At 37.0% G+C, this 26,423-nt stretch overlaps 1 protein-coding gene across 6 annotated transcripts in view; it reads right to left on the reverse strand.

Moving 5' to 3' along the window:
- Positions 1–26,423, reverse strand: part of TENM2 (teneurin transmembrane protein 2) — a 1,132,942-nt gene that overhangs the window by 925,105 nt on the left and 181,414 nt on the right. For all 6 annotated transcript variants that reach the window (XM_044229881.1, XM_044229874.1, XM_044229866.1 and 3 more), the window contains exon 2: positions 3,600–3,899. In XM_044229881.1, the coding sequence (XP_044085816.1) occupies positions 3,600–3,825 (226 nt within the window). In that variant the 5' untranslated portion in view covers positions 3,826–3,899. The remainder of the gene's footprint in view (positions 1–3,599; positions 3,900–26,423) is intronic.

The following is a 26,423-nucleotide window of genomic DNA, read 5'->3' on the forward strand; positions in this document are numbered from 1 at the left end:
AGCAGAGTTCAAGTCTAACTTGAGGCTCGCAAGCCATGGGGGAATGTCCTGGGTATCACACTGCTCTATACCCTACTTCAGGGTCCCAAAGAACAAGCTTATACAATCTGCCTGGGCATTTGCCTGACCTTCAGTATTCAAAGTGGCATCTATTTCACACGTTAGACTGAGGCTGGGTCTGACCGGGGATTAGACTACTGGTCACTTTTGTCAGGTGCATTAACTCTCAGACCACTAGGATGCTATTCAGTGCAGCATTAGTCATTTACTAATTACTAATTACTCCAATGGCCACAGACCTAGGGTCAGCAATTTTCTCCCTTCACACCAGGAGGATCCAGCATAATAGAGGCCAGACAGGTAATTTGCATTGTCTCTTCTTAGGAGCAGAGGCTGATCCTGTGTTGAAAGCAGGCAAAGAAGGTATAATTTGATGGGAACTTCCATAAGCTTCCTATGGGAACACCCAGCCTCTCTTTCCTGCTGGGATCTGGCAGGTTCTCAACATTTGATACTTGCAGTTACTTGCAGGGGAACTGGACAGGGTCTGACCCTGGCCCCACATCACTTTTAGTAAGCTGGCAATTCGTTTCCACTCTGAGCATCTGGAGAGTCATCCAACCGTGTTTGCCAAACTTGCTTGAATGTGAGAAGCATGTTTGTTTTATGATCAGTGTCTTGGGTTTTAAATAAGAATACCACAGGAGATGATCCCACTATGATCCTTGCTAATGTACCTCTAGGCTAATAAGTTCTGAGATGATCCTGCTCTTTGATTTCATGAATAAGAAAATAAAATGGGAAATGCATGACATTTAAAAATTATTGTTATTCCTGAGAGTAAAATTTGTTTTAACCCTCTCTGTGGTGGCTAAGTTTCACATTGACTATGATGCTTGCCAGATTGTATCTCCTGCTCTTCCTCTCCTTAAATATGTGCTTATTTACTTCCTGAGTTCAATTTTAGAACCCATCAAAGTAGATCCACTCAGACTCTGACTACATTTTCATGCATAAATTCATAGATGTCTTCAGAAGGAACTGCACTTGCATATGCAAATACTTCCCAATGCCTTTTCATTTCTACTTTTGGCCTGCAGTTTTTAATTCATGCAAACACATTACACAAACAAATATGGGCTCAATAACAACACACGGCATGTGTGAATTGTTAATTGCAAAGCTATGGGTTTGATATGGCCAAGCAACTTCCATTATTATCAATGAAGAGGAACAAGATTAAACAGGAAGAAAAAAGGTATATTTGAACATAAAATCCCAAGCATTCAGTTTCATTTTATGTAAATATTAATAAGGGAAAAGGTGACAGGACAATCCACAATTCAACAATAATCTGGGATCTACAATTCAGTGCACAATGATCCAGAAACCAGGATGCAACTTTAATGAGACTTAGGAAGAAGGCTCAACATTTCAGCACAAAATCATAAGAAACAAAAATGTATGCAGCAACGCTGTAAATAAAACCAAAAATCTAGTAGAAAATGAAAGGTTTTCAACCATGCTGAACATGCATCACCTTTCAAAATATTTGAGCCTTGTATTAGTGACACTCTAAGAAATAACAAGTGTCCTAATACTTTATATTTGAAATTTAAACACTCCCTTAATTAATTAAGCCCAATTCTCACTCATACACTTTGGGGTCAGGAGAGGAACGTAGTGAAGTAAAACAACTGTTGAAGTTACTCACAGATCAAAGACATTTGATACAGAATAATTTTCAAGCAACCCTCCCCCTGTTTGAAGTATGTTTTATTTACATGAAGATAACTCAGAACAGGAGAGTGTAGATTAAATAAAAACTGTATCCTGAAAGGTTCTATAACTGCAGTAGAAATAGTATTTTAGCTGTTGATTTTTAAAAAATATTCTGTTAAGTATAATTTTTTAAAAATAATTTTAAAATGTTTAATTATTTTTTTAGGATTCTGCTGATTTTAAAAAATACACTGTTAAGTATAAAATTCGGAGCTAAGCTAACTGGAAGCATAAGAGAACATGTTTTTATAACAAACAATGGACTACAGATGTGTGTGTGTGTGTGTGTGTGTGTGTGTGTGTCTGTGCACGTGCGCGCGCATAGAGAATAATGTGTGTGGTGTTTTCCAACAGGAATGGAATTCCAAGCTGCTATCAACTGAATGTTTGTGATTTCCTACACCCCTACCCCCACCCCAACGCCAAATCTTATATTGAAACCTAATCTCCAGTGGTATTTGAAGGTGGGGCTTTGGGGAAGTGATTGAGTCACGGGTTTAATGTCTTCATAAAAGACAATTAAGAGAGCGCCCCCATCCTCTTCAGCTATGTGAGGACACAGAGAAAGACAGCTGTCAACGAACCAGAAAGCTAGCTCTCACCAGACACTAAATTTGCTAGTACATGTATCTTGGACTTCTCAGCTTTCAGAACTATATGAAATAAATTTCTATTTTTATAAGCCATCAATTTATGGTATTTTGTTATAGAGCCAGAAAGAACTGAGACACAGCTCAAGTATCTCAAGAGGAATTGAATTAGTTGCAATATTCAGGAACAAGAGCATGAAACAAGAAATAAAGAATCAATGTTACAAACAAATGAGCCAATAACCTAGCAGGCAGGGCCTCGAATCTTGGCACTGGAAGAGTGAACACTTCCCAGTTCATTTCCTGTATTTCTGTGCATTCTCTTGTAAGTTTGCTAAGCTTTTCATGTAAATCACACATGGCTGGTACACAAAGCACAAGACATGGACCTCGCGAGTCAACCTTGCCATACTGCCTCTCAGCACTGTTTGTGCTTTAGTCTACATGTCCATACATTTACAGCAACCCTTGACAAGTGATAAAAAACTTCTTCATGGATATTGGATATGAAGAGAATGCCAACTGTTAGCGCTTGAGAAAAATATCCTCCTCCCCAAAGAAATCAAAATACTGAAAGAAAAATAAGTTTTGGTGAAAGTAACAGGGAGAATGATATATGTGGAATTAGGTAATGATATACATCAGTTCACCTATGCTCTGAAACACAAAAAGACAAATGCATAACACAAAATTAACACCACATCTGAAGAGGAAAGAAATTATATATTACACAGGATAGGGGAGGTTCAAATAGGTTTTAATCAATATACCATTTGTTCAAAGAGAATCTGACTGAGAAACTTAATGTGTAAAATAGTAGAAATTTGAGCTCTTGGAGGTTTGTGTATGTGATTCAAGAAAACTAGTTTAAAAACCACAGATAATTTTGTGTTCCTCAGCCCAGGGATATATAATGGTCTCAGGAATACCCCTTACAAGAGAAAGCTTTGCCTTATGTTACATTTATCAAAACCTACCATTGTGGGGCTCCAAAACAACCAACAAATTGTCAAAGAATTCAGCATTCAGGACCAAAGAGGCACTTCTGTCATTCCCACAGGATTCTGCTATGGGTCGATAAAAGGATTGTTGTCTTAAACTAAACTCGAAAGGGCAGATGATGCCAGCAAGCTTGGCTTCCAGTTTTTACCAACTCAGTGATCGACGCGCAACAGTGCAAGAATGTAAGGAAGCTCAGAGCAAGTCAGTGGGGTCAGCTCTACCTACCTTGTCTTGGAAACTCGTCTGACTCCCGGTGAACTAGGTCTGTGACTCGGTTTCCATAGTGCATCCTACTGTCGTGGTCATAGGCCTTCAGAGTCTCGCTGGAGCTGTAGGACTTCTGCGTGGGCACGCGGCAGTCTTCACTGTCCAGGGAGGAGCTTGTGTAGCGACACTCTTTGCCACACCGTCCCCTGGTCAGAGAGCGGTGTCGCCTGTCCTTCACGTCCATTATTCCGGGTCTGGCAGAAAGTCGACACTTTCAGAAAAGGGAGGCCTGAGTTTTGGCACTTGTCACTTTGCCACCTAAAAACATCAAAGAAAAAGAACAAGACTGTGATTATAAAAAAATGCTGCCTTCAGTTCTGACTCATGCTCTGACTCAGATAAAAACATGAAAAGGAAATTTGGTCAGTAGTGCACAATCTCTTCTGCAAATGTTTAATGCATACTTAAACAATCAGCTTCAATAGAACAACTGGATACAGTAAATTAATTCTTTGGCTGGTTAATACATTTTGAGAAAAAAAAGTACTAAAATAACTCATCTTTTGATTTTCTTATATGTATACAAATGACATAAGTCTGTCACTAATGCAAGATTTTACTATGAAGGGGTTCAAAGCAAAACTGATTTTACCCAACTTTAATTGCACTCTCTTTTTGCTATGGAGAGGTTGGGGTAAAGCAAATATCAAAATTTAATAAATAAAAATAAAAGAAAGGTGTACAGAGGCACACATATATGCTACTAAATCTTTGCAATGGTACCAAGTCACATCTGGCTAATATAAAATTGCCTAGCTGGGTTTGGAGAATAGTAACATAAGCCACTCCTGACATGCAAACAATCTTCCTCCGATTATTTTTTAAGATTTTATTTACTTATTTGAGATATTTAAGATTTTATTTATTTCTTTATTTATATTGAGAAAACTCCTAATCAGTTTTCTTTCCTTTGCAAATCTGTGTCTTGAAATTACAGGTGGCTCCTTCCCTGGTCACCTACCAACAGAAGATCCTGCTCACAAGAGGTCTAACGGGAACAACCACCTGATGACCAACCTGAGCCTACTGGGCTTCACTGTTGGGCTATCCACTGCTAAAAAGAAAAATGGGGAAGAGTACTGAATGCAATGGGTAAATTGATGGGAAAGAACCTCTTTAACATATCAACTGGCAACCAGAGAGCCCCTCAGTCTGTCACTTGACACCCTGAGTCTGAAAGTATGTCCCAAACTCAGAAAACACTAGCCTTCTGCCAGCAAATACAACAAAATCACTTAGATGCCTCCAAGTTTCAAATCATGGGCTCTTCCTGATTTCACTGGCCATGCAAAATAGCATGGATCATAGGGCCAGGGCCTACACAGAATGGACAAATAGGAAATTTAATTAAAATGGAAAATACAACCCAGAGCCAATGTAGTGATTTTTCTCCAAGCTACTATTGTTCACTGCCTCCTCAATATGTCAGAAAATATTTGGTGAGCAGATCTGTGGTGAACTCCTCTGCTCTTCTTTGGCCATCTACCACATTATAATGGAATGCCTATTTAAACCAAATAACTAGCCTGTATGCAAAGCAATGTGCATGGCATCTGTCTCAAAATGGCAGAAGCCAAGTTATCTTCCCTTGTCTTCTTATACTAAGAGTCCCTTTTGGATCTCATGAATCCTCCTGATTTATATTACTTGTATACTTTTTCAAGTACTGCTCATAATCATGGACAATTTTGTTTGAAAATTGGCAATCAAAGAGAGGGTACACCTGTTGTGGACACCAAGCACAGTGGAACTGCTACCATAATCATTCATAAAAGAGCTAATCTTTAGTTTCCTAGAACGTACAGTTCCTGACTCAGGAGGCTGAGAAGCATCTTTGTGAGTTATGAGTCAGGATCTCAGGACCTGCTTGAAGGACACAAATACTCAGTGTTGACATGGAAGTTTTTGCTACTGCACAGCTAATCCAAGTATTAGCATTAATGTGATTACTAGATGCCAAAAGTCACCTTTCCTAGTTTACAACATGTGATCTCAACATTTTAGAATTCATATTACAGGTTGGTTAAGAGCATGACCACTGAAACCTTGACTGGATGCCAACCTTACCAGGGTTACTGACTAGCCAGAGCTTTTGTAAAATTAGTCCTGGGCTTTCAAATTTAATTTCTCAACCAGTGAATATGGAACATAACAGAATCTACTTCATAAATTTTTCATAAAAATTAAAACAGTTACTGTGGTAAAGCTCCTAATATGTTGTCTAACATGTGGTAGGGACTCTATAAGAAATAGGTTTTTTTCCTCTAAAATAATTAAAATTTTTTTCTTAGCTAAGTAGTTACAGATGTGCATAAGACAGAGGGTGGCAATAATAATATAAGTCCCTAGAATTCAAAATTCTAATTATAAATACCAATACTGAACTACACACAGATAAAGGAAGACCTTCACCCCCTATTAAATGTATATAAGACTGTGTACACCAACACTGAAGAGCCACAGTGTTTCTTTGGGAAGTTGTGTGTTTTGAGTGAATTTTATAATTTTCTCTCTCCTGCTTCACTGTAAGTTTTTACTTTATGTTTTAAGTGTTCCTGACTTATGAAATCCTATCTCCTTTAATTTGTATTGTGCTTTAGAAAGTGGGCTGACTTTCTGTGTGTGGGTATGTGATTTTATTTCAGACATTTTTAAAAAATCATGTTCTAAGTGGGGGCCTAAAGTCTTATTACCTATTCATAAAGTACAAGACCTATAGTGGATGGACATTTTGACATCTAATTTGGTTGTCCAGTGATTTTCTTTTTTTACTAAATTCCTCTTTTTTATCTATTTCCTTGATAGTTAAATTTGTCAGCAATGTCATCTCTGGACAAATGATAGAAGTTTATATATAATGAGGTAAAAAAATGACAAATCTTGGTCAGAGAAAGCTACTTTTTTAGGGAACTGAGCAGAGTACCCTGATTGTTGGCCAAAAGACACTCTGCACTTAGACTGCTTGTTATTTAAAAATTAGTTTTCAAGAATAAAAAAGACAAAATAGGAGAATTTATATTACAATCTTGATGTCCAGCTTATCATGAAAATTCAGGTAGTCCAGAAATTTGTCCTTCCAGAAAGATGTAATAAACATCTATTCCTCCTACTAGGAACAACTAAAACCCCTGGATATTATATATAAAACAAATATGAGGAAAATATGAAAGGTGGAAAGAGAGAGCAGATCAACTAGGGCCTTTAGGACCCATGCAAGTTCCTGAGATTTCTTTTTGCCCTATATATCTCAGAGTTGGAGCTAAAGACACTGGCAACCCAGAAATATCAATAGGTGCAGACAACAAAAGCTCCAACAAAAGCAGGCTTCCTCTAGCCAAAGGACGAACAAAGAAGCAGTAGAACAAGAAAGAAAATGTTTAAGAGTAACAATCTCCTTCTAGCCAAACATGGAAAAACCTATAGTCCCAGTCCCACCGTCACCAGCAAAAGCCAAGTGGAGAGCCTAGATTTCCAACCTGCTGAGGTGACAAGGCCTCCCAATCTCAAACATTGGTTTTGGGAAAGGCTAAGAAGGGAGCCAGGATTTTCATCTCTTCCAGAAAATAACGAGGCCATCTTCTTCTAATAGGAAGCTTGGCCTTCCACTCCCATGGAGTAGTAAAACAAGATGCCCTCTCCTTTGCTGGAGTGGTATAGGAGGAGGCCTAGTGGGGAGTTAGGAGTTTCACTATCTCCAGTGGTAACCAGTCATTCTGCCTCTTGTTGGTAGTTGTCGGGGTCACTAGATATTGTTATCACTGGGGCTAATGAGGCACTCATAGCCTAACCACCAAGGGAAGTGTCAGTGGAGGCCAACTGGGGAACCAGAACTCCCCCACCTCCTCCGTACACACCAGCTTCTAATAAGGAGCTCCCTGCCCTGGGGTATTGGCAGAGACTGAGTGGGGAACCAGGGCTTTTATTCCAATCTAGTAGGAATGAGGTGGGATTTCTCTTCTGACAGAGCAGTGTCAGAGGAAACCAATTAAAACAGAAAACTTAAGTAAGACATAGAATCTCGTAATACCCAAAATGTCTCGATTTCAACAACAACAACAACAAAACAACCTGTCATATACCAAGAACTACAAAATCTCAAACTGAATGAAAAAAAAAAAATAGATGCCAACACTGAGATGACAAGATGTTGGAATTATCTGGCATAAGACTTTAAAACAGCCATCATAAAACTCTTCAGTAAGCAATTATGGGCACACTTAAAACAAATGAAAAATAGACACTCATAAAAAAGATAAGAATCTCAGTAAATGGATAAAAATGTAAAGGAGACTCTGAGGTATGTTTTTAGAACTGATAAATAACTAAAATGAAAAACTCAATAGATGGGCTCAACAGCAGAATGGAGGGATACAAGAAAGAATAAGGGAACTTGAAAATTGGACAATGGAAATTACTCAAACTATACAACAGATTAAAAAAAATAGCCTAGGGAAAAAGAGCCACAGGGACCTGTAGAATGATAACAAATGACCTATGGTTATGTCAGATTCTCAGAATGAAAGGAAGAAGAGAGAGGGCTGAGAAGCGGCTGAATACATCCAAATTTACAAAAGACATAAAGCCACTCATTTAAGAAGCTGAACAAACGCAAAATGGGGTAAATCCAAATGTATCCATAACAAGGCATACAGTCAAACGTCTGAAAAGTTTAAGAAAATTTTGAAAGCAGTGAAAGAAAAATAACATCTTACCTACAGAGGAAAGCACTTTAAATGAAAATGGATTTCTCATCAGAAACCATTAAAGTCAGAAAGAAATAGCACAATGGTTTTCAAATGCTGAAAAAAGAAGTTTTAATCCAGAATCTTACATCTAGTAAAATTATTCTTATACAATGAAAGAGGAAACATGGCAACTCAGATGAAGAAAAAAACTAAGATAATTTATCAGTATGGTATTAACACAAAAATGGACACATAGAGGAGTGTCCAGGTGGTCCAGTTGGTTAAGCATCTGACTCTTGATTTGGGCTCAGATCATGATCTCAATGTCATGACATAGAGCCCCACATCAGACTCCACAGTACATGTGGAGCCTGCTTAAGATTCTTTCTCTTCCTCTTCCTGTCCCCCTCTTCTCTCTCCCTTTAAAAAAAAAAAAAAGTTTCTTAAAACAAAAAAATAGACACATAGATCAATAAAACAGAATAGAAAGCCCAGAAATAAACCTATAATTTATGATCAATGGTCAATTAGTCTTTGATAAAGGAGGCAAGAATATGCAAGGGAAAAAGACAATCTCTTCAACAAATAGTGCTGGGAATATTGGACAGCTACATGCACAAGAATGGAACTCGGCCACTTTCTTATACCATACTCAAAAATAAACTCAAAGTGGATTAAGGACCTAAATGTGAGACCTGAAACCATAAAAAATCTAGAAGAGAGCACAAGCAGTAATTTCTCTGACATCAGCCCCAACAACATCTTTCTAGATTTGTTTCCTGAAGCAAGGGAAACAAAAGCAAAAATAAACTACTGGGACTGCATCAAAATAAAAGACTTCCACACAGCAAAGGAAAAAAACCAACAAAACTAAAAGATAACCTACCAAAAGACATATCAGACAAAGGGTTAGTACCTAAAATATATAAAGAATTGTTACAACTCAACACTAAAACAACACCAACAACAAAAAACAACCCAAAAAGTCTAACTATAAATGGACAGAAGACATGAACAGACATTTCTCCAAAGAAGACATATAGATAACCAACAGACATATGAAAGGATGCTCAACGGCACTCACCATCAGGAAAATGCTAATCAAAACCACAATGAGGTAACATCTCACAACTGTCAGAATGGCTATAATCAAAAACACAACAAACAAGTGTTGGCGAGAATGTAGAGAAAAAGGAATCCTTGTTAACTATTGGTGAGAATGCAAACTGATTTGCTCACTGTAGCAAACAGTATGGAGGTTCCTCAAAAAAGTTAAAAATAGAACTACCCTATGATCCAGGAATTGTATTACCTAAATAATACAAAAACACTAAATTGAAGGGATCTGTGCCTATTTACAACAGCCCTATTTACAACAGCCAAATTGTGGAAGCAACCTAAATGATGTCTACTGATAGATGAATGTATAAAGAAGATGTGGTGTGTATATATACATATATACATCATATATACCATATATTTTCATATAACATTATATATATATGTGTGTGTGTCTGTATACACACACACATACATATCCACATGCCATACACAAACACACACATTCCACACACACACACACACACACACCATATAATGGAATGTGTGTATGTATGTATATATGTAATGGAAAATATTATTCAGCCACAAAAAAGGATGAAATCTTTCCATCTGCAACAATATGGGTGGATCTAGAGAGTAAATGCTGAGCAATATAAACCAGAAAAAGACAAATACTGCACTATTTCACTCACACATGGAATTTAAGAAACAAAACAAATGAACAAAGGAAAAAAAGAGATAGAGAAACAAACTGAAAACAGACTCCTAACTATAGAGAACAAACAGATGGTTACCAGAGGGGTGGTGGGGGGAGTGGATAAAATAGGTGAAGGGGATTAAGAGTATACTTATCTTGAGGAGGACTAGGTAATATATGGAATTGCTGAATCACTATACTGTATATCTGAAATGAATATAACATTGTATGTTAACTACACTGGATCCTGAATAGCTAAAAAAAGAGAAAAAAAAAAGACAAAACAAAAAATTTTAATGCTTGGAAACAAACAGAAAACTAAGATTATTTATCACCAGAAGACTTAATTCTACAAGATTAAAGAGTTAGTTCCGTAAAACAGAAAGGAAACAATAAAAGGAGAAAATTCAGAAATAATACAAGGAGAAATTAGAAAGGAAGAAAAAACATGGTAAGCAAATTATGAATATGCACAATAGGCTTTCTGCTTTCTAAATTATTTTTGGTGATTGAAGTAAAAATTACAACACTGATGAGGTTCTGAATGTATACAGAGAACATATTTACAACATTCTATTATAATTAGGGAGGGTAAAGTAATATAAAAGGAGAAAGGATTTCCACAATTTACTCAGACTGGTAAAGTGATGAAAGTAGTTAACTATGATAAGATATGTAGGCATAATGTAACAACTAAAAGATTTATACAAAGAGATGTACTCAAAAACACTGTGGATAAATCAAACTGGAGTTCAAAAAAACGTTCAATAACCCACAGGAAAGTAAGAAGAAGAAAACAGAGGAATAAGAAATAAAATGAGGGGTGCCTGGGTGGCTCAGTGGGTTAAGTCTCTGCTTTTGGCTCAGGTCATAATCTCAGGGTCCTGGGATCACGCCCCCCATTGTGCTCTCTGCTCAGCAGGGAGCCTGCTTCCCCTCTGTCTCTGCCTGTCTTTCTGCCTACTTGTGATCTCTGTCAAATAAATAAATAAAATCTTTAAAAAAGGGCGCCTGGGTGGCTCAGTGGGTTAAGCCGCTGCCTTCGGCTCAGGTCGTGATCTCAGGGTCCTGGGATCGAGTCCCGCATCGGGCTCTCTGCTCAGCAGGGAGCCTGCTTCCTCCTCTCTCTCTCTCTGCCTGCCTCTCTGCCTACTTGTGATCTCTCTCTGCCAAATAAATAAATAAAATCTTTAAAAAAAAAATCTTTAAAAAAATAAATAAAAATAAAATGAAAGAATAAACAGAAAACAGAAAGAAAAACAGCAGCCTTATCCCTAACATAGCAATAATTATATTAAATGGTAAGTAGTCATTAAGAAACAGAGACCTGCAGACTAAATTAAAAAATATGACCCAACTCTATGCTGTCACTAAAAAAGTCACTTTAAATATAAGAGTGTAGGCATACTGAAAGTAGAACTAAGGAAATTATATTTAATACAAACATTAAAGAAAACAAGAGGGATTATGTTAATACCATACAAAGTAGACTTTACAGAAAAGAAAATTAGCAGAGACAGAGAAGGAAAATATATAGTGATATAAGTTTAAATCCTCCATGAAGAAACAGGAGCTCTAAATAGGTATGCACCAAAAACAGAGTTCTAAAATATGTTAAGTAAAAAACGATAGAACTAAAAAAAAAAGTAAATCCAAAATTACAGCTGGAAATTTGAACACTGGAGTCCCACTGATTGATAATGCAATTAGATAAAAAATAAAGAAGGATATATAAGAATCCCCAGAACACCATCAACCAACAGGGTCTATTCAACATTTATAGAATATTCTTCCCAACAAAGGGTGTTATTCCCTTTTAGTATCCATGGAACATATATCAGAAGGGAACACAGCCTGGGCCATAAAACAAAAATTACAAATTTTAAAGGAATTGAAATCATACAGAGTATGTTCTCTTAGCATATTGGAATCAAACCTGAATCAGTAACAGAAAAATAATAAGAAAATCTCCAAACACTTGAAAACTAAACAACACTTTTCTAAGTAATTCATGAGTAAAAGAAGGATCTCAAGTGAGATTTAAAAAATACATTAAAATGAAGGAAAATAAAAATATATCAAAATTTATGAGAAACTGCAAAAGTAGTGCTTGGAGGGAAACTTACAGAACTAAAAACATCCATTGGAAAATGGGAAAAACCTCAAATCAATAATCTAAACTTCCATGTCAAGAATCTAAAGAATGAAAAAAAACCCAAAGCAAGAAGGAAGGAAATAATAAAGGACCAAATTCAGTGGAACTGAAAACAGAAAAATAATACAGAAAAGCAATGAGACAGGTTTTATCTTTGAAAAGTTCAATAAAATTGACAAATTTCTTGCAAGCTTGAAAAAGAAAAAGAAAAAAAAAAAAAAGAAGAAGACACGAATTACCAGTATCAAGAATGAAATGGGAGATCACTAGAGACCCTGATGACATGAACAAGACTGTTAAAGAACACCATGAAGAAATCTACAAAAACAAATTTAAAAACTAAGATGAAATGGATCAACTTCTCAAACAACTAGGTATCACAACTCACCCAATATGAAATAGAGCATTTGAATAATTTGTAACTATTAAAGAAATTTAATTTGCAATTTTTAAAACTCACACACACACACACACACACACACAATCTCCAGGCCCAGATGATTTCACTGGAGAATCCTATTGAATGTTTAAAGAAGAATTAATACCAGTTCTACAAAATCTCTCCCAGAAAATAAAGAGGAGGGAACATTTGACAATTCATTTCATTATTACCATAATAGCCAAATGAGACAAAGTCAATACCAAAAAACAAAAGTAAATAAATACAAATGAACCTGAAGACCGGTATTTCACCATCAATACAGATGCAAATATCCTTACATTAGCAAATAAAATCCAGCAATATATAAAAATATTATATAACATAACAAAATAGGGTTATTCTGGGGGTGTAAGGATGGCTCTCACATTATAAAATCAATCAATGTAATCTACCATATTAACAGGCTAAAGAAGAAAAATCACATAATAGTATCAATAATGTAGAAAAAACATATGGCAAAAACCCACACCTACTCATGATGAAAACTCTCAGAAAAATAGGGATAGTGAAAATTTCTTCAACTTGATAAAGAGTTAACAGCCAAAAAATTGCAAATATTACACTAATGGTGAAAACAAGTCATTTCCCTATGAATGAGAACAAGGCAAGGATGTCTGCTGTCCTCACTCTTATTCAAAACTGGAACTTCTAGCCAGTGCAATGACATATAAAAGGGAAATTAAAGAGCAGAAAGAAGACATAAAACTGTCCCTATTTATAGATGGCATGGTTTTCTATGCAGGAAATCCCCAAAAAACTTCTAGAATAAATGAATTTAAAGAGGTCACAGGATACAAGATAAACCTACAAAAAAGAAAAATGGATTACACACATTGTGATGAACACTGGGTGTTATATGCAACTAACGAATCCTTGAACACTACATCAGAAACTAATGATGTACTATATGTTGGCTCATCAAACACAATAAAAAAAATGAATTGCATTTCAGTATACTAGCAATGAAAACATGGACGCCAGAATGCAAAATACAATACTATTTATAATATTTTTTTAAAAGAGAGGAATACTTAGAAATCTAACAGCACATACAAAAATTACATGGTGAAAATAGCGAAACACTGATGAAAGATTTTAAAGATCTAAATAAATGGAGAGACAAATTATGTTTAAAGATTGGAAGAATCAACATAACAAACAAAAAATCAATTCTCCCCAAACTGACATATAAACTGAATGAAGTTCCTATCAAATCCCAGCAAAAAAATTTATATAGTCAAGATTATTCTAAAGTTTATATAGAAAGGCAGAGGAAATAGAATAGCTAAAAGTTTTTTTGTTTTTGTTTTTGTTTTTTTCATAAGAAGAAAGGAAGGAATCAGTCTACCCAATTTTAAGGCTTCTATAGCTGCAGTAATCAACCCTGTGTGTTACTGGCAGCAGGACATCACATAAAGAGAACACCATAGAGAACTTAGGTACACACCCACTGATAATATGCTCCACTAATTTTAAAAATGCAAAGCAATTCGACAGAGGTAAGGTAGCATTTTCAATGAATGGTGCTGAAATAGTTGGACATCAATAAGCAGAAGCAAAAACAAACAAAAAAGAAAATTGAGTTTTTTTCCTACTAATACAAAAATTACTAAAAATGGATATGGTGATTAGATATAAAGAATGAAACTTTTAGAAAACATTTAGAAAAAATTATAAAACTTGGAGAGTAGAAAGGAGGAAATCTTTAGACTTCACATCAAATATATTATCTAAAAAATGAACAATTAATAAATTGAACTTCATCAAAATTAAACACTTGCTCTGAAAAAGATCCTGTTAAGAGCATGAAAAGACAATCTACAGACTAAGAGAACCTACCCACAAAGCATAATCTGATAAAGGATAAGTATTGAGAATACACAAGTATTTCTCAAAATCAACTGTTAAAAAAAACAATACAATTAGAAAACTGGCAAAAGATAAGAAGTGACATTTCACTAAATAGGACATATGAATGATAAACACATGAAAAAATGTTCATCATTAGCCATTAGAGGAATGCACATTAAAACCACAATGACATATTACTACAGACTTGTCAGAATGGCTAAATAAAATAAAAAAGAATAAGTAAAAAAGTAACAAGATGACCTGCTGACAAGGATGTGGAAAAACTGGATCACTCATGCACTGCTGACATAAAATGGCAAAGTCACTCTGGAAACAAGTTTTGCAATTAATTTCCAATTTTGTCCATTCCCCTACCCACCACTCCTCTGGTAACCATGAGTTTGTTCTTTATGAGTCTTGTTTCTGTTTTTTAGATTCCACATATAGTGAAGTCATAAGTCATTGGCTTTGTATGACTTATTTCACTTAGTATAATACCCTCTAGGTTTATCCATGTTGTTGCAATTGGCTGAGTAATGCTCCATTGTGTATGTACATCACAGCTTCTTCATCCATTCACCAACTGAGGGACATTTAGTTTCCTTCCATATCTTGGCTATTGTATATAACCCTGTGATGAACAAAGGGGTGTATGTGTCTTTATGCATTAGTGTTTTCATTTTGGGGAAGGGATAAATATCTAAAAGTGGAACAGATTGTACCATAGTTCTATTTTTAATTTTTTGAGGACACCTCATACCATTTCCATAGTAGACACACCAATACACATTCCCTCCCACAGTGCATGGGTGTTCTTTTTTCTTCATGTCCTTGCCAACACTTGTTACTGACTGTCTTTTTGATTGTCATTCTGATCAGTGTGAGAGGATATCTGATCCTGGGGTTTTGTTTGTTTGTGGGGTGTTTTTCCCCCCAGAGCCCACCCACCCTTCCTTCCTTCCTTCATTTATTTATTTATGCTAAATGACCCTAAATCTTTATTTGACTAAATTCTATTTCATACATAAGCATGATGGCCTCCCCTGTTATTAGACTTTGGCACTTAAAAAACCAACCAACCAACCAACCAAAACAAAAAAATACAAAACCAAAAACCAAAGAACAAGCGGCCTCATCCAGAACAGTACGAATGCCAAGGGTGAGGGTGGTCTACAGTTTTACTGTAGGATAAATATGTATTTTTTATGAACATATAATGTGCTATTTGTTTTAGGGGTACAGGTCTGTGATTCATCAGTCTTAAACATTTCACAGCATTTACCATAGCACATACCGTTCCCAAAGTCGATCACCCAGCCACCCCATTCCTTCCACTCCTCCTTCCCCTCTAGTAACCCTCAGTTTGTTTCCTGAGATTAAGAGTCTCTTATGGTTTGTCTCCCTCTCTGGATTCATCTTGTTTCATTTTTCCTTCCCTTCCCCTATGATCCTCTGTCTTGTTTCTCAAATTCCTCAAATCTGTGAGATCATATGATACTTGTCTTTCTCTGATTGACTTATTTTGCTTAGCATAATACCCTCCAGTTCCTTCCATTCCATTGCAAATGGCAAGATTTGGGGGAGTTTTGATGGCTGCATAATACTCCATTTTATTATATAATATCATTAATATAATTAATATAATATATATTCTCACTTCCCATAGTTTGGCTGTGGGGACATTTCTGCTATAAACATTAGGGTGCACATGCTCCTTGGGATCACCACATTTGTATCTTCAGGGTAAATACTTAGTAGTGTAATTGCTGGGTTGTAGGGTAGTTCTATTTTCAACTTTTTGAGGAACCTCAAATACTGTTTTCCAGAGCAGCTGCACAAGCTTGCATTGTCTTTGGGTCTAAAATGAATCTCTTGCAGAAAGCATATTGATGGGTCTTGGGTTTGTTTTTTTTTTTTTTTCCTTCTTTAAATCCATTCTGATACCCTGTTTCTTTTGATTGGGGCATTTAGCCCATTTATATTCAGAGTAACTATTGAAAGATAAGAATTCAGTTTTACAGGCAATACAGGCTATTGTATTGCCTCTAAGATGACTGTTACTGTATATTGCCTCTGTTCTTTTCTGGTCTATGTTACTTTTAGGCTCTCTCTTTGCTTAGAGGACCCCTTTCAATATTTCCTATAGGGCTGGTTTACTGTTTACAAATTCTTTTAGTTTTTGTTTGTCCTGGAAGCTTTTTATTTATTCTTCTATTTTCAATGACAGCCTAGCTGGATATTGTATTCTTGGGTGCATATTTTTCTCATTTAGTGCTCTGAATATATCATGCTAGTCATTTCTAGTCTGCCAGGTCTCTGTACATTGGTCTGCTGTCAGTCTACTATTTCTACCATTGTAGGTTACAGACCTCTTGCCAAAGCTGCTTTCAGGATTTTCTCTTGGTCTCTGAGACTTTTAAGTTTTACTATTAGATGATGGGGTGCTGACTTATTTTTATTGATTTTGAGGGGGGAGTTCTCTGTGCCTCCTGGATTTTTATGCCTGTTTCCTTCCCTAAATTAGGGAAGTTCTCTGCTATAATTTGCTCCAATATACCTTCTGTCCCTCTCTTTCTTTCTTCTTCTTATGGGATCCCAAGTATTCTAATATATTTTTGTCTTATGGTATCACTTGTCTCTGGAATTTTCCTCTTGTGATCCAGTAGTTGTTTATCTCTCTTTTTCGAAGCTTCTTTATTCTTCATCATTTGGTCTTCTATATCACTAATTCTTTCTTCTGCCTCACTTATTCTTGAAGTAAGAGCCTCCATTTTTTATTGCACCTCATTAATAGTTTTTTTCATTTCAACTTGGTTAGATTTTAGTTCTTTATTTCTCCAGAAAGGGATTCTCTATTATCTTCTATACTTTTTTCAAGCCCAGCTAGTATCTTTATAATTGTCATTCTGACCTCTAATTCCAACATCTTACTAATGTCCATATTGATTAGGTCCCTAGCCATTGGTACTGCCTCATGTTTCCTTTTTTTTTTTTTTTTTTTTTTTTTGAGGTGAGTTTTTCTGCCTTGTCATTTTGTCCAGAGAAGAACAGATGAATGAGAGAACACAATGCTAAAAGGGTAACAATGACCCCAGAAAAATATATACTAAAATATATACTAAATGTACATTAACAAATCAGAAGAGACCTAAAACTGGCAGGAAAAGAAAGGAAAAAAATAAATATATGATCAGTTTGGTGAATAGAACAGAGACACACACTTGATCTTGGGTGTACTTTGGTTTGTTAGAAGATAATGACTCCCACAATTTTAAAGAAAGAAAAACATATATATTATACATATATAATACACACACACACACACACACACACAAATAAGGTTAAATACAATGAAGGGATAGAATATGACCATAGAAATGTAAATTAAAAACGATCTTCTAAAAAGGTATTGATAAGATGATTAAATAGGAAAGAGGAAACATTTTTAAAAAATAGAAAAAGAAAATTTAAAAAGTTTAAGTTTGAAAGACTAAAGATTAATGGGAAAAAAGCCATGAATTCTATGTGCTATCCTCCCCTAGCACTGGAGTTTTGCAGTTCTCTGAGATCGGTAAACTTGGTCTTGGCTGGATGTTATTGCTGATCTTCTCAGGGAGGGTCTGTTGCCATGATTCTCAAATGTCTTTGCCTGAGGTAGAACTGTCCCACCCTTGCCAGGGGCCAGGCTAAGAAATCTACTCGGGTTTGTTCTTGGGAGCTTTTGTTCCCTGAACATTTTCTGTAGAGCTTTGGAGGATGGGAATGAAAATGGCGGCCTCCTAATCTCCAGCTCTGTAGGAGCTGAGAGCTTGGGACCCCACTCCTCAGTGTGCCCTCAGAGAAAAGCAGTCAATCCCTCCCGTCTCCATGGTCTCCGGCTGTTTCATGTTCACCTGGCCTGTGATCGACTGTTTCTGTCTCTGGCTCATGGCCCCATTTGGAGTCTCCAAACCCAGCCAATTCCTGCAGTGCCATCCTGTGCCGCTCCTCCCAGAGGAGGAAGGAGGGGGTCTCCCTGGATCTACCACTTGTGGGGTTCCTGCTCGGAGAGCAGTGGCCTGACTGTGCAGGGAAACACAGTTTATGGCAAACCCAAGCTGAGAGCCCACGCCTCGGCTCCATCTCTGCAGCTGGCTTCCTTGCTCCCAATACCTGGAAGCTCTGCCACACTCAGACACCCCTGGCCTTTCTGTGACCCTGTGGGTCCTGAGACCACACTGACCCAGCGAGGATTCCATACCCCGCTTAGCCACTGGAGCACCATCTGCCATGTAGCAGACTTCTAAAAGTTCTGATTTTGTGCTCCACTGCTCTATCACTTGCCAGCAGCCAGTCCCTCCCCGCACGGTCTTTCTTCCTGTTTGTCACCTTGGATTCACTTCTCCGCACGTCCTACCTTCCAGAAAGTGGTCACTTTTCTGTTCCTAAAATTGCTGCTCTTCTTCTCTTTTATCTCCTGTTGAGTTTGTAGATGTTCAGAATGGTTTGATAATTATCTAGCTGCATTCCTGGACCCAGACAAAATTTAGGTTTCCTGTTCCTCCATCATCTTGCTCCTCCCCTAAATCTTCATATTTTTTAGAGAGAGAGAGGGCCTGCAAGTGAGGGGAGGGATGGGTAGAGGGAGAAACAGAATCTCAGTGCAGAGTCCAATGCAGGACTCAAACTCATGACCCTGAGATCATGATCTAAGTGAAATCAAGAGTCAGATATTTAACCCACTGAGCCACCCAGGCACCTGTGATTGATCTACATTTCTCTGATGGTTAGTGATAATGAGTATTTTTTTTCACTTGCATATATGTCTTCTTTGGGAAAATGTAGTTTTTAAAATCACTGAATTTGCAACTTCCATAGAACCCAGCAACTGTCCTACTGGAGATTTATTACAGAGAAATAAAAATCTGTGTTCACACAAAAACCTGTACACACATGTTTATAGAAGAATGTATATTCTTAATAGTCTCAAACCAGAAATGACCCAAATGTCCTTCAATGGGAGACTGGTTAAACAAACTCTACTACAGCCATGATATGACATGCTGCTCCACAAGAAAAAGGAATGAACTACTGATATACACAAAAACCAGGATGAATCTCCAGAGAATAATACTGAGTGAAAAAGCCAAACCCAAGAGTGAGTTACTCTGTGGTCCATTTATATAATATCCTTGAAATGACAAAATTAGAGAAATGAGAAACTACTGGTTTTCAGGGTTAAAGAGGGTATGAGTGTGTGAGGGAAGTGAGTATGGCTATAAATGGACAATGCCAGGAATCCTGTGGTGATAGAAACATTCTGTATCTTGTCTTTATCAATCAATATTCTGGTTGTGATATTATACTACAGTTTTGCAAGATGTTGCCATCATTGGAAACTGACTTAAGGGCACTATGGGATGTCTCTGTACTATTTCTTGAAATGGCACCTGAATCTCAGTTACATCAAATTAAAAAGCTTAATTTCTTAAATTTAAATCAGGCAATCCAGAAAACTTGGGCTCAAAGTCCATCATGAAAACAAATACCTTATCTGTGAGATCACTCATTGCTAGTATTATTAGCATTATTATTATCATCATCATCATCATTTTACTATCCTTTTAATTTTATCACCAGTCTGCTTCCCTTCTTTGAACTCCCTTCTTGGAAAATGCAGGTCATGTTTATGACTTCCAGTATTAAGAAGAAAGAAATACTGTTGTAGCCACTGGGAAAAATCACAAAGAGTCAATTACAGTATAAGAAGAAGCATTTGCCAACATATTTTCCTCCTTAAGACAATTCCAAAGTAATAGAATATTGGTTTTAATCCAGAGCTGGCTAAATATCCATCATTTATCTAATAAAATGCATGTATTTCCTATTATGGACAAGCACTCTTTGCATAGTCGTCCTTGAAAATGAAGGTCAACAATTCATGTGGGGAAATGCAAGTTTAGAGACTGATTTTAAAAAGTAATTAAAATTGCCTTGAAGCAGTAGGAAAGATGGTAACCAAAATTATAAATCTTTTCCCCAAGCCTCTGCTTTTTCCGGCACTGACAAACGGCAATCACTGGATGGCAATGCCTTTGCCAGCTCGTTACTGCTATGCGGAGGCTTTATTCTGTTCCATTCCACATTTCCTCCCTTGAAGAGTGTTCACACTGCTTTTTTCATCAGTTGCCTAAGTGGGTTCCATCACTTTAGCAGAACAGACTACAGAGATCTTGCCTGCAAGCCTTTGTCTAATTAACTAATCCTATGAGCTGTAACACTGTTCACTATTAACTTTTCAGATTATCCTACTACTTAAGGAGGTTGGCTTGTTAATCACTGACAGCCTATTTGAGATGTGTGTGTGTGTGTGTGTGTACTATTGCATTTGTGAACGCACCTGTGTGTGTATGTAAATGTGTGCATGAATGATACATAGGTGAATTTTAGGCACGTCTAATGGAGAGCTACTGTTCCCCTGTTATAACTAATACTGCAGGCAGTTGATTAAACTTACCTCACCCTCAACATCTTTAGTCCTTAATCACACCTTGGACATTGTTTCTCTGTGCTTGAATATGCGTGTCTCATAAACTGACTGCAGAACTTTGAGAGGTAGGTTACCAGGAAAGTCAGCCATTTCCAAATGTCCACATGATTTGGAACTCTGTCAATTCTGAATATAGATTAATATGACCACCTCTCTTTCTCATTTCAAATTATGATACATCACTGAATAAATTTATCTAGTATGGAGTGGGGAGTCAGTACATGAACTTCAAATAGTCTTGTTTCCTAATTTGAGCTGGTGTCCCAGATACTTTAGAAATCCAATAAAAAGTTTCATTATGTGAGCATGTTTGTAGTTTTAAAATATATATATTTTAAAAGCTCAACATGAAAGTTCCTGTAGAATGTCTTTCTTCCTTCCGATAACATGTTAATTGGATTGTCTACTTGTTTCTTAAATATTGCAGGAGCCATGTTTCTATGTTTAAAAAGATGTAATGGATAATGCATGATCCCTTTATCCTTAACTCCTCTGTAAGTTTTGCCCACTACCAAAAGCAGAAATGCTAAGTCAACCTAAAAACAATGCATTCACAGATTATTTTCCAGTGTATTAGAACTCTTCTATGAAAGACATTTATTTTAAAATCTTTATTTATAAAAATATTTAAAGTACCAAATGAAATATAATATAGAACCTCACATATAAAAAAGAGAGAAAGGCTGAGATAGGGGAGGGAATTGGAGCCCCATTCACTTGCCCCCACCCCAACCCTGAAATAGGGCTCTCAAAGAGTGTGAATACTAGAGTGTGTACTCAAAGACTTTTATAGTCTCTGCTCCTAAAAAGCTTAAGAATGTCTGAACATAGATACACTCTAACATATCTAGAGACAGAAAATCCCTGTGACCTCTGGGTAGACCATGGAAAATCTGGTTTAAAATCTACAAAAATGGAAGACAGTGTCCTAGTAATCTAATGCACTAGTAAATAAGAGGTCAAAGGCAATTTGCTTTCTGTTCCCCTGTGCCGTTATATTGATATGTCTGGGGATAAAAAGCCAACTCTGGTTAATGTCCAGAGCAAGAAAGGATAAGCAAATTCACAATTGTATTTTGCTCTCTAGCTTCAGAGCTACATGTTGCTACCTTTGAGAATCTGTTAGGGTCCCTGGAATCATGTACAAAGGAAATGGCAAGTGGAGTACCAAGATCTGCTCTCTATGACTTTTATAAACTGTGAAATGAGAAGATATTCTATGTGCTAGGAGTCCCCATGAACAAAAATCACAAAGAGGCAAAAAATGCACCCTTACAAGTCTAGAGGTCTGCCATGATAGCACAAGCTTACATGTTTGTGTATATCCTTATTTGAATAGCAGTGAAAAATCCGAGTCTATGCCAGACTGGTATTTAGTCCAATTCTGTGCCTTCCCCCCACCCCAAGTGGTCCAAACTATTTAACATTCAAGAAAATCAGCATGGTTACACCTCTTGCTAAAATTTCAATGTGAAATATGGAAGTTTAGTGAAGGCTTTGCCTCCTCAGCTCCACCTCCCCTCCACCAAGACCCCTCTGCTCTCTTCCCATTCTCCTATATGTCTCCTGAGATCAGAAGTCGAACAGATGGCTGTACCTTAGGCACTGGCTAAGTTGCCTTAACCGAAAAGACATTCCCTCCCCTCTTCTCCTCCCTACCAAGCAGAGCTCAGGGAGGCAGGAGAGCAGGCACAGGAGCCTGCAGCCTCAAACCCTAATGAAAGAAAGAACTGAACACCTTCTTCCTATCCTGTTGAGTGTGCCCTTTTTTTCCATGAGACTGAAAGTACCACCAGATAGAGGGTACAAAGGATCTTGGACCACCGATTTCCAGGTAAAACCCCAAAGTCAAAATCATTGTCAAGTCAGGCTCTTATTTCATGGGTGACTACAAAGTGCTAGGCTCATTATGTAAGTTATCACTAATTTCCCAATCCTGCCACATAGTTTTGTTGTTGTTGTTTGTTTTATGTATGTTTCACAAAAGGGGAAATGAAGAACTCTAGGAGGTTAAGTGACTTGCTAACTACATATACCTAATAGGTGTTCACACTGAGATGGGGACTGAGAACTATCTGACTCTGAGGCCTACCTTCCTTCAAAATTAGTAATTCAGAGAAAAGGTCAGTCTTAGAATGTTCTGCCATGTCCCTTTTGGACATTGGATTTGCAGTTGTCTGAGAACCCAATGTAACTATGTCATGACATTCACTACCACATCACCATCCCGATGTATCCAATAAGAAAAGCATTTGGGCTGCTGGGTGGCTCAGTCAGTTAAGCATCTCTTGATTTCAGCTCAGCTCTGATCAGGCTCCAGTCACAACCTCAGTGTCCTGAGATCAAGCTCTGTGCTAAGTAGGGAGTCTGCTTGAGATTCTCTCTCTCCTCTTTCTCTGTCCCCTTGGCTCACGTTTTTTCTCTCTCAAAGAAATAAATGCATCTTTTAGAAAAGTACATAAAACATCTGATCAGCTGACCAATATATGCAAACACCTCTTATCTATCATGAACAATGGAAACAAAGGAGAAAGACATCCAGAGAACTCTCCTGAAAGATGAGAGGGACAGACCTCTGTTTCCACATCTGAACAATGAAAATAAGATGCCTGTTCTGAAGTGTTAATGTGAGAATGTCAAACTAGCACATGTGAATCTCCTAATAGTAGATGTTGAAATTGTGGCAGACTTTACCACCATCACCATCATTCTCATCACTACCATTAATCGTCATATCTTCAAGCCATTAAAAATTAGAATAGTGGTGGGGGCGGGTGCCTGGGTGGCTCAGTTGGTTGAATGTCCAACTCTTGGTTTCAGCTCTGGTCCTGAACTCAGGAATCTGGGATTGAGCCCCACATCTGGCTCTGTACTCAGCATGCAGTCTGCTTGTGATGCTCTTCTCCCTCTCTGTCCTCTCCACTGTGTGTGCACACCTCTCTCTCTCAAATAAATAAAATCTTTTTTAAAAATTATAGTAGCTATTACTTAGTGATTACCAAAGTATGAGTTAAGTACCACTATTCCAAACAGTATCTATTAGGGTTAGTACTGTAGCATTTTCTGAGGATGTACACACAGATACTAATATTCTCATTTAGCATTCACATGAAACAGGTTCACTACCATTGAAAATGTGAAATTGAGATGATGAAACACCACCCCATTCTTTAGCAAATCAGGTATGCTTTGCCCCATATTTTAAATAGACCATATTAAGTACATCACAGAAATGATGACACATGTAAAGAGAAAATGGCACAAAAAGGATTTGTTGTTTATAATGAACTTCCTACCTGTCCAGAAGACTAGATTCTGCTAACTGGAAATTGTTGTCTGCCAGATGGTGGACATACAGAGAGAGGCTTTGAGGAATTGGAATGCCTCTAAAGTACTCCACATAATAAAGAGAAATGTGGAAATATCTTAAGGGAGGAGGTTAGAGCAGGAACTGGACCCAGAGAACTCTAGATATCATGTAGGGAAGGATGTAAAAGAGACAGATTCAGAGAGGGAGTGGAAAATGCAGCTATCCCCTGGGGGCTTTCAGAGTAGAATGGTAACTGGGTATTGTTAACTCCTTGTGCCCCATGCCCTCACCCAAAAACAGATTGGGGGGAGGCATTCACAGCACAACCTACATTCATCATTTTTGTTATAAATTTGATAGGATGTATGCATGAGGTGGAGTCAGAATTTTATTTTACTACTATGAGAAAGCAGACAGCATTCATTAAGGACTTACTTCAATGATGCATGGTATGAGAAATGAGGTATGAAATCCAGAAAGGGATTTGAACAAGGACAATATTTTGTTCTGTATCTGAGATGCCCCTTGAGGGCAAGGACCCTGTCTCCTGTCAGTAATCTATCTCCAGGAGCTAGAAGAGACCACTATTAAAGAACATTTAATAAAACTCTGTTAAAAATAACTATGCATTTACATAGAGGTATCTAAAGAAAAAAAAATGGGATAAATGTTTAAAAGGCCTTATGCCATTTTGGTCTTTTTTAGTGTTTAACTCTTCTGCACATATTTTTCAAATTTACTCTTAATTTGTAAAATTTACATGAGAATTTTCATATAAGTATTGTGACATATACCCTTCTGCTTTGTCAAACAAATACAATGTAGGTGATCTCTTTCAAGATGCCCCTACTTCCTTCAATAGGAAGCAAAATATAAATATTGCTTATGGCTTTGAAAATTTTCAAATAGTACTCAAGGAGTAGGAACTAGTTCCTCTTATGACGAGAAGTCAGAATCAATAGCCCACATTTAAAACATCTCTCTGTTTTGGAAAGTATGTGCAGAGGTGTAGCATGACTCTAGGTCAGGAGTCAACATTTTCTATCAAGAACAAAATAGTAAATTTTTTCCACATCTAGGGTCTGTCACAACGAGTCACTACCACTACAGTACAAAGGCAGTTATAGAAAATACTTAAATGAATGGGTATGTTTGTGTTCCAATAAAACTTTATTTCCAAAAACATCTAGAGGGCCTGATTTGACCATCAGACCACACTATGCCCGCCCTTGCTATAGGTAAACGGGGAGTGACCAAAAGAAAGAAGTTTGGGATTCTGGCCAATTATTAGCTTCAAACTAAGCATGTTTCACCAAGGATCTCCCAGAAGAGGAAGATATCCTGACCAGAAATTTTCTTGCAATGTGGAAGTAACATAAACAAGACATTTCTGGTGTGGCAGCAATAACTACTACAATATAACTAAAGAAAATTGCTTTTATTTAGGAGGTTGCTGATTTGAAATTGATACAGTGTCTTGGGCTATAAGCCAAAGCTGGGCATCTCTTGAGATGATAGACTTGTAGTTAACTGCTCTCATGACAATAGTTTGAAATTTGACCTTTTTGTATAATATGTGTTTAGCTCTTGCTTGACTGCTCCAGCTAATTATTATTTTGCCAATTATTTTCTGGCATTTAGATGTGTCAGTGAATATAAGAAGCACCAATAATGATATCAAAGTATTTTCTTATATCACTCTTTCATTTGTTTTATAGGTCTCTCTTACTCTGCATGTATGAGACAGAAGATGATAATCAATTTACCAAATGACCAAAAATATTGATAGTTCAAGTTTCAAGATCCAGAAGAACACAAACTCCTGAAAGAAGCTCATATCCTTTCTGGCTTGAAAAGGTTATTTATCAAAAAGTAAGGAGCAAGGATTTGGGTAATAGCTTAAGAGTGCATTTACACACACCTCTATTAAGAGGAGTCTTTGTAGCCTCTGCTTACTATTATAGCTTGCTTGTAAATCAATAGGTGATTTGATAGAAAAGATTAGAAAATGTCTGCCTGATACAAAATTTTGTACAAATTTAAAAATAACT

The sequence above is a fragment of the Neovison vison genome, chromosome 1 (assembly GCF_020171115.1).
Source record: "Neovison vison isolate M4711 chromosome 1, ASM_NN_V1, whole genome shotgun sequence".
NCBI lineage: Eukaryota > Metazoa > Chordata > Mammalia > Carnivora > Mustelidae > Neogale > Neogale vison.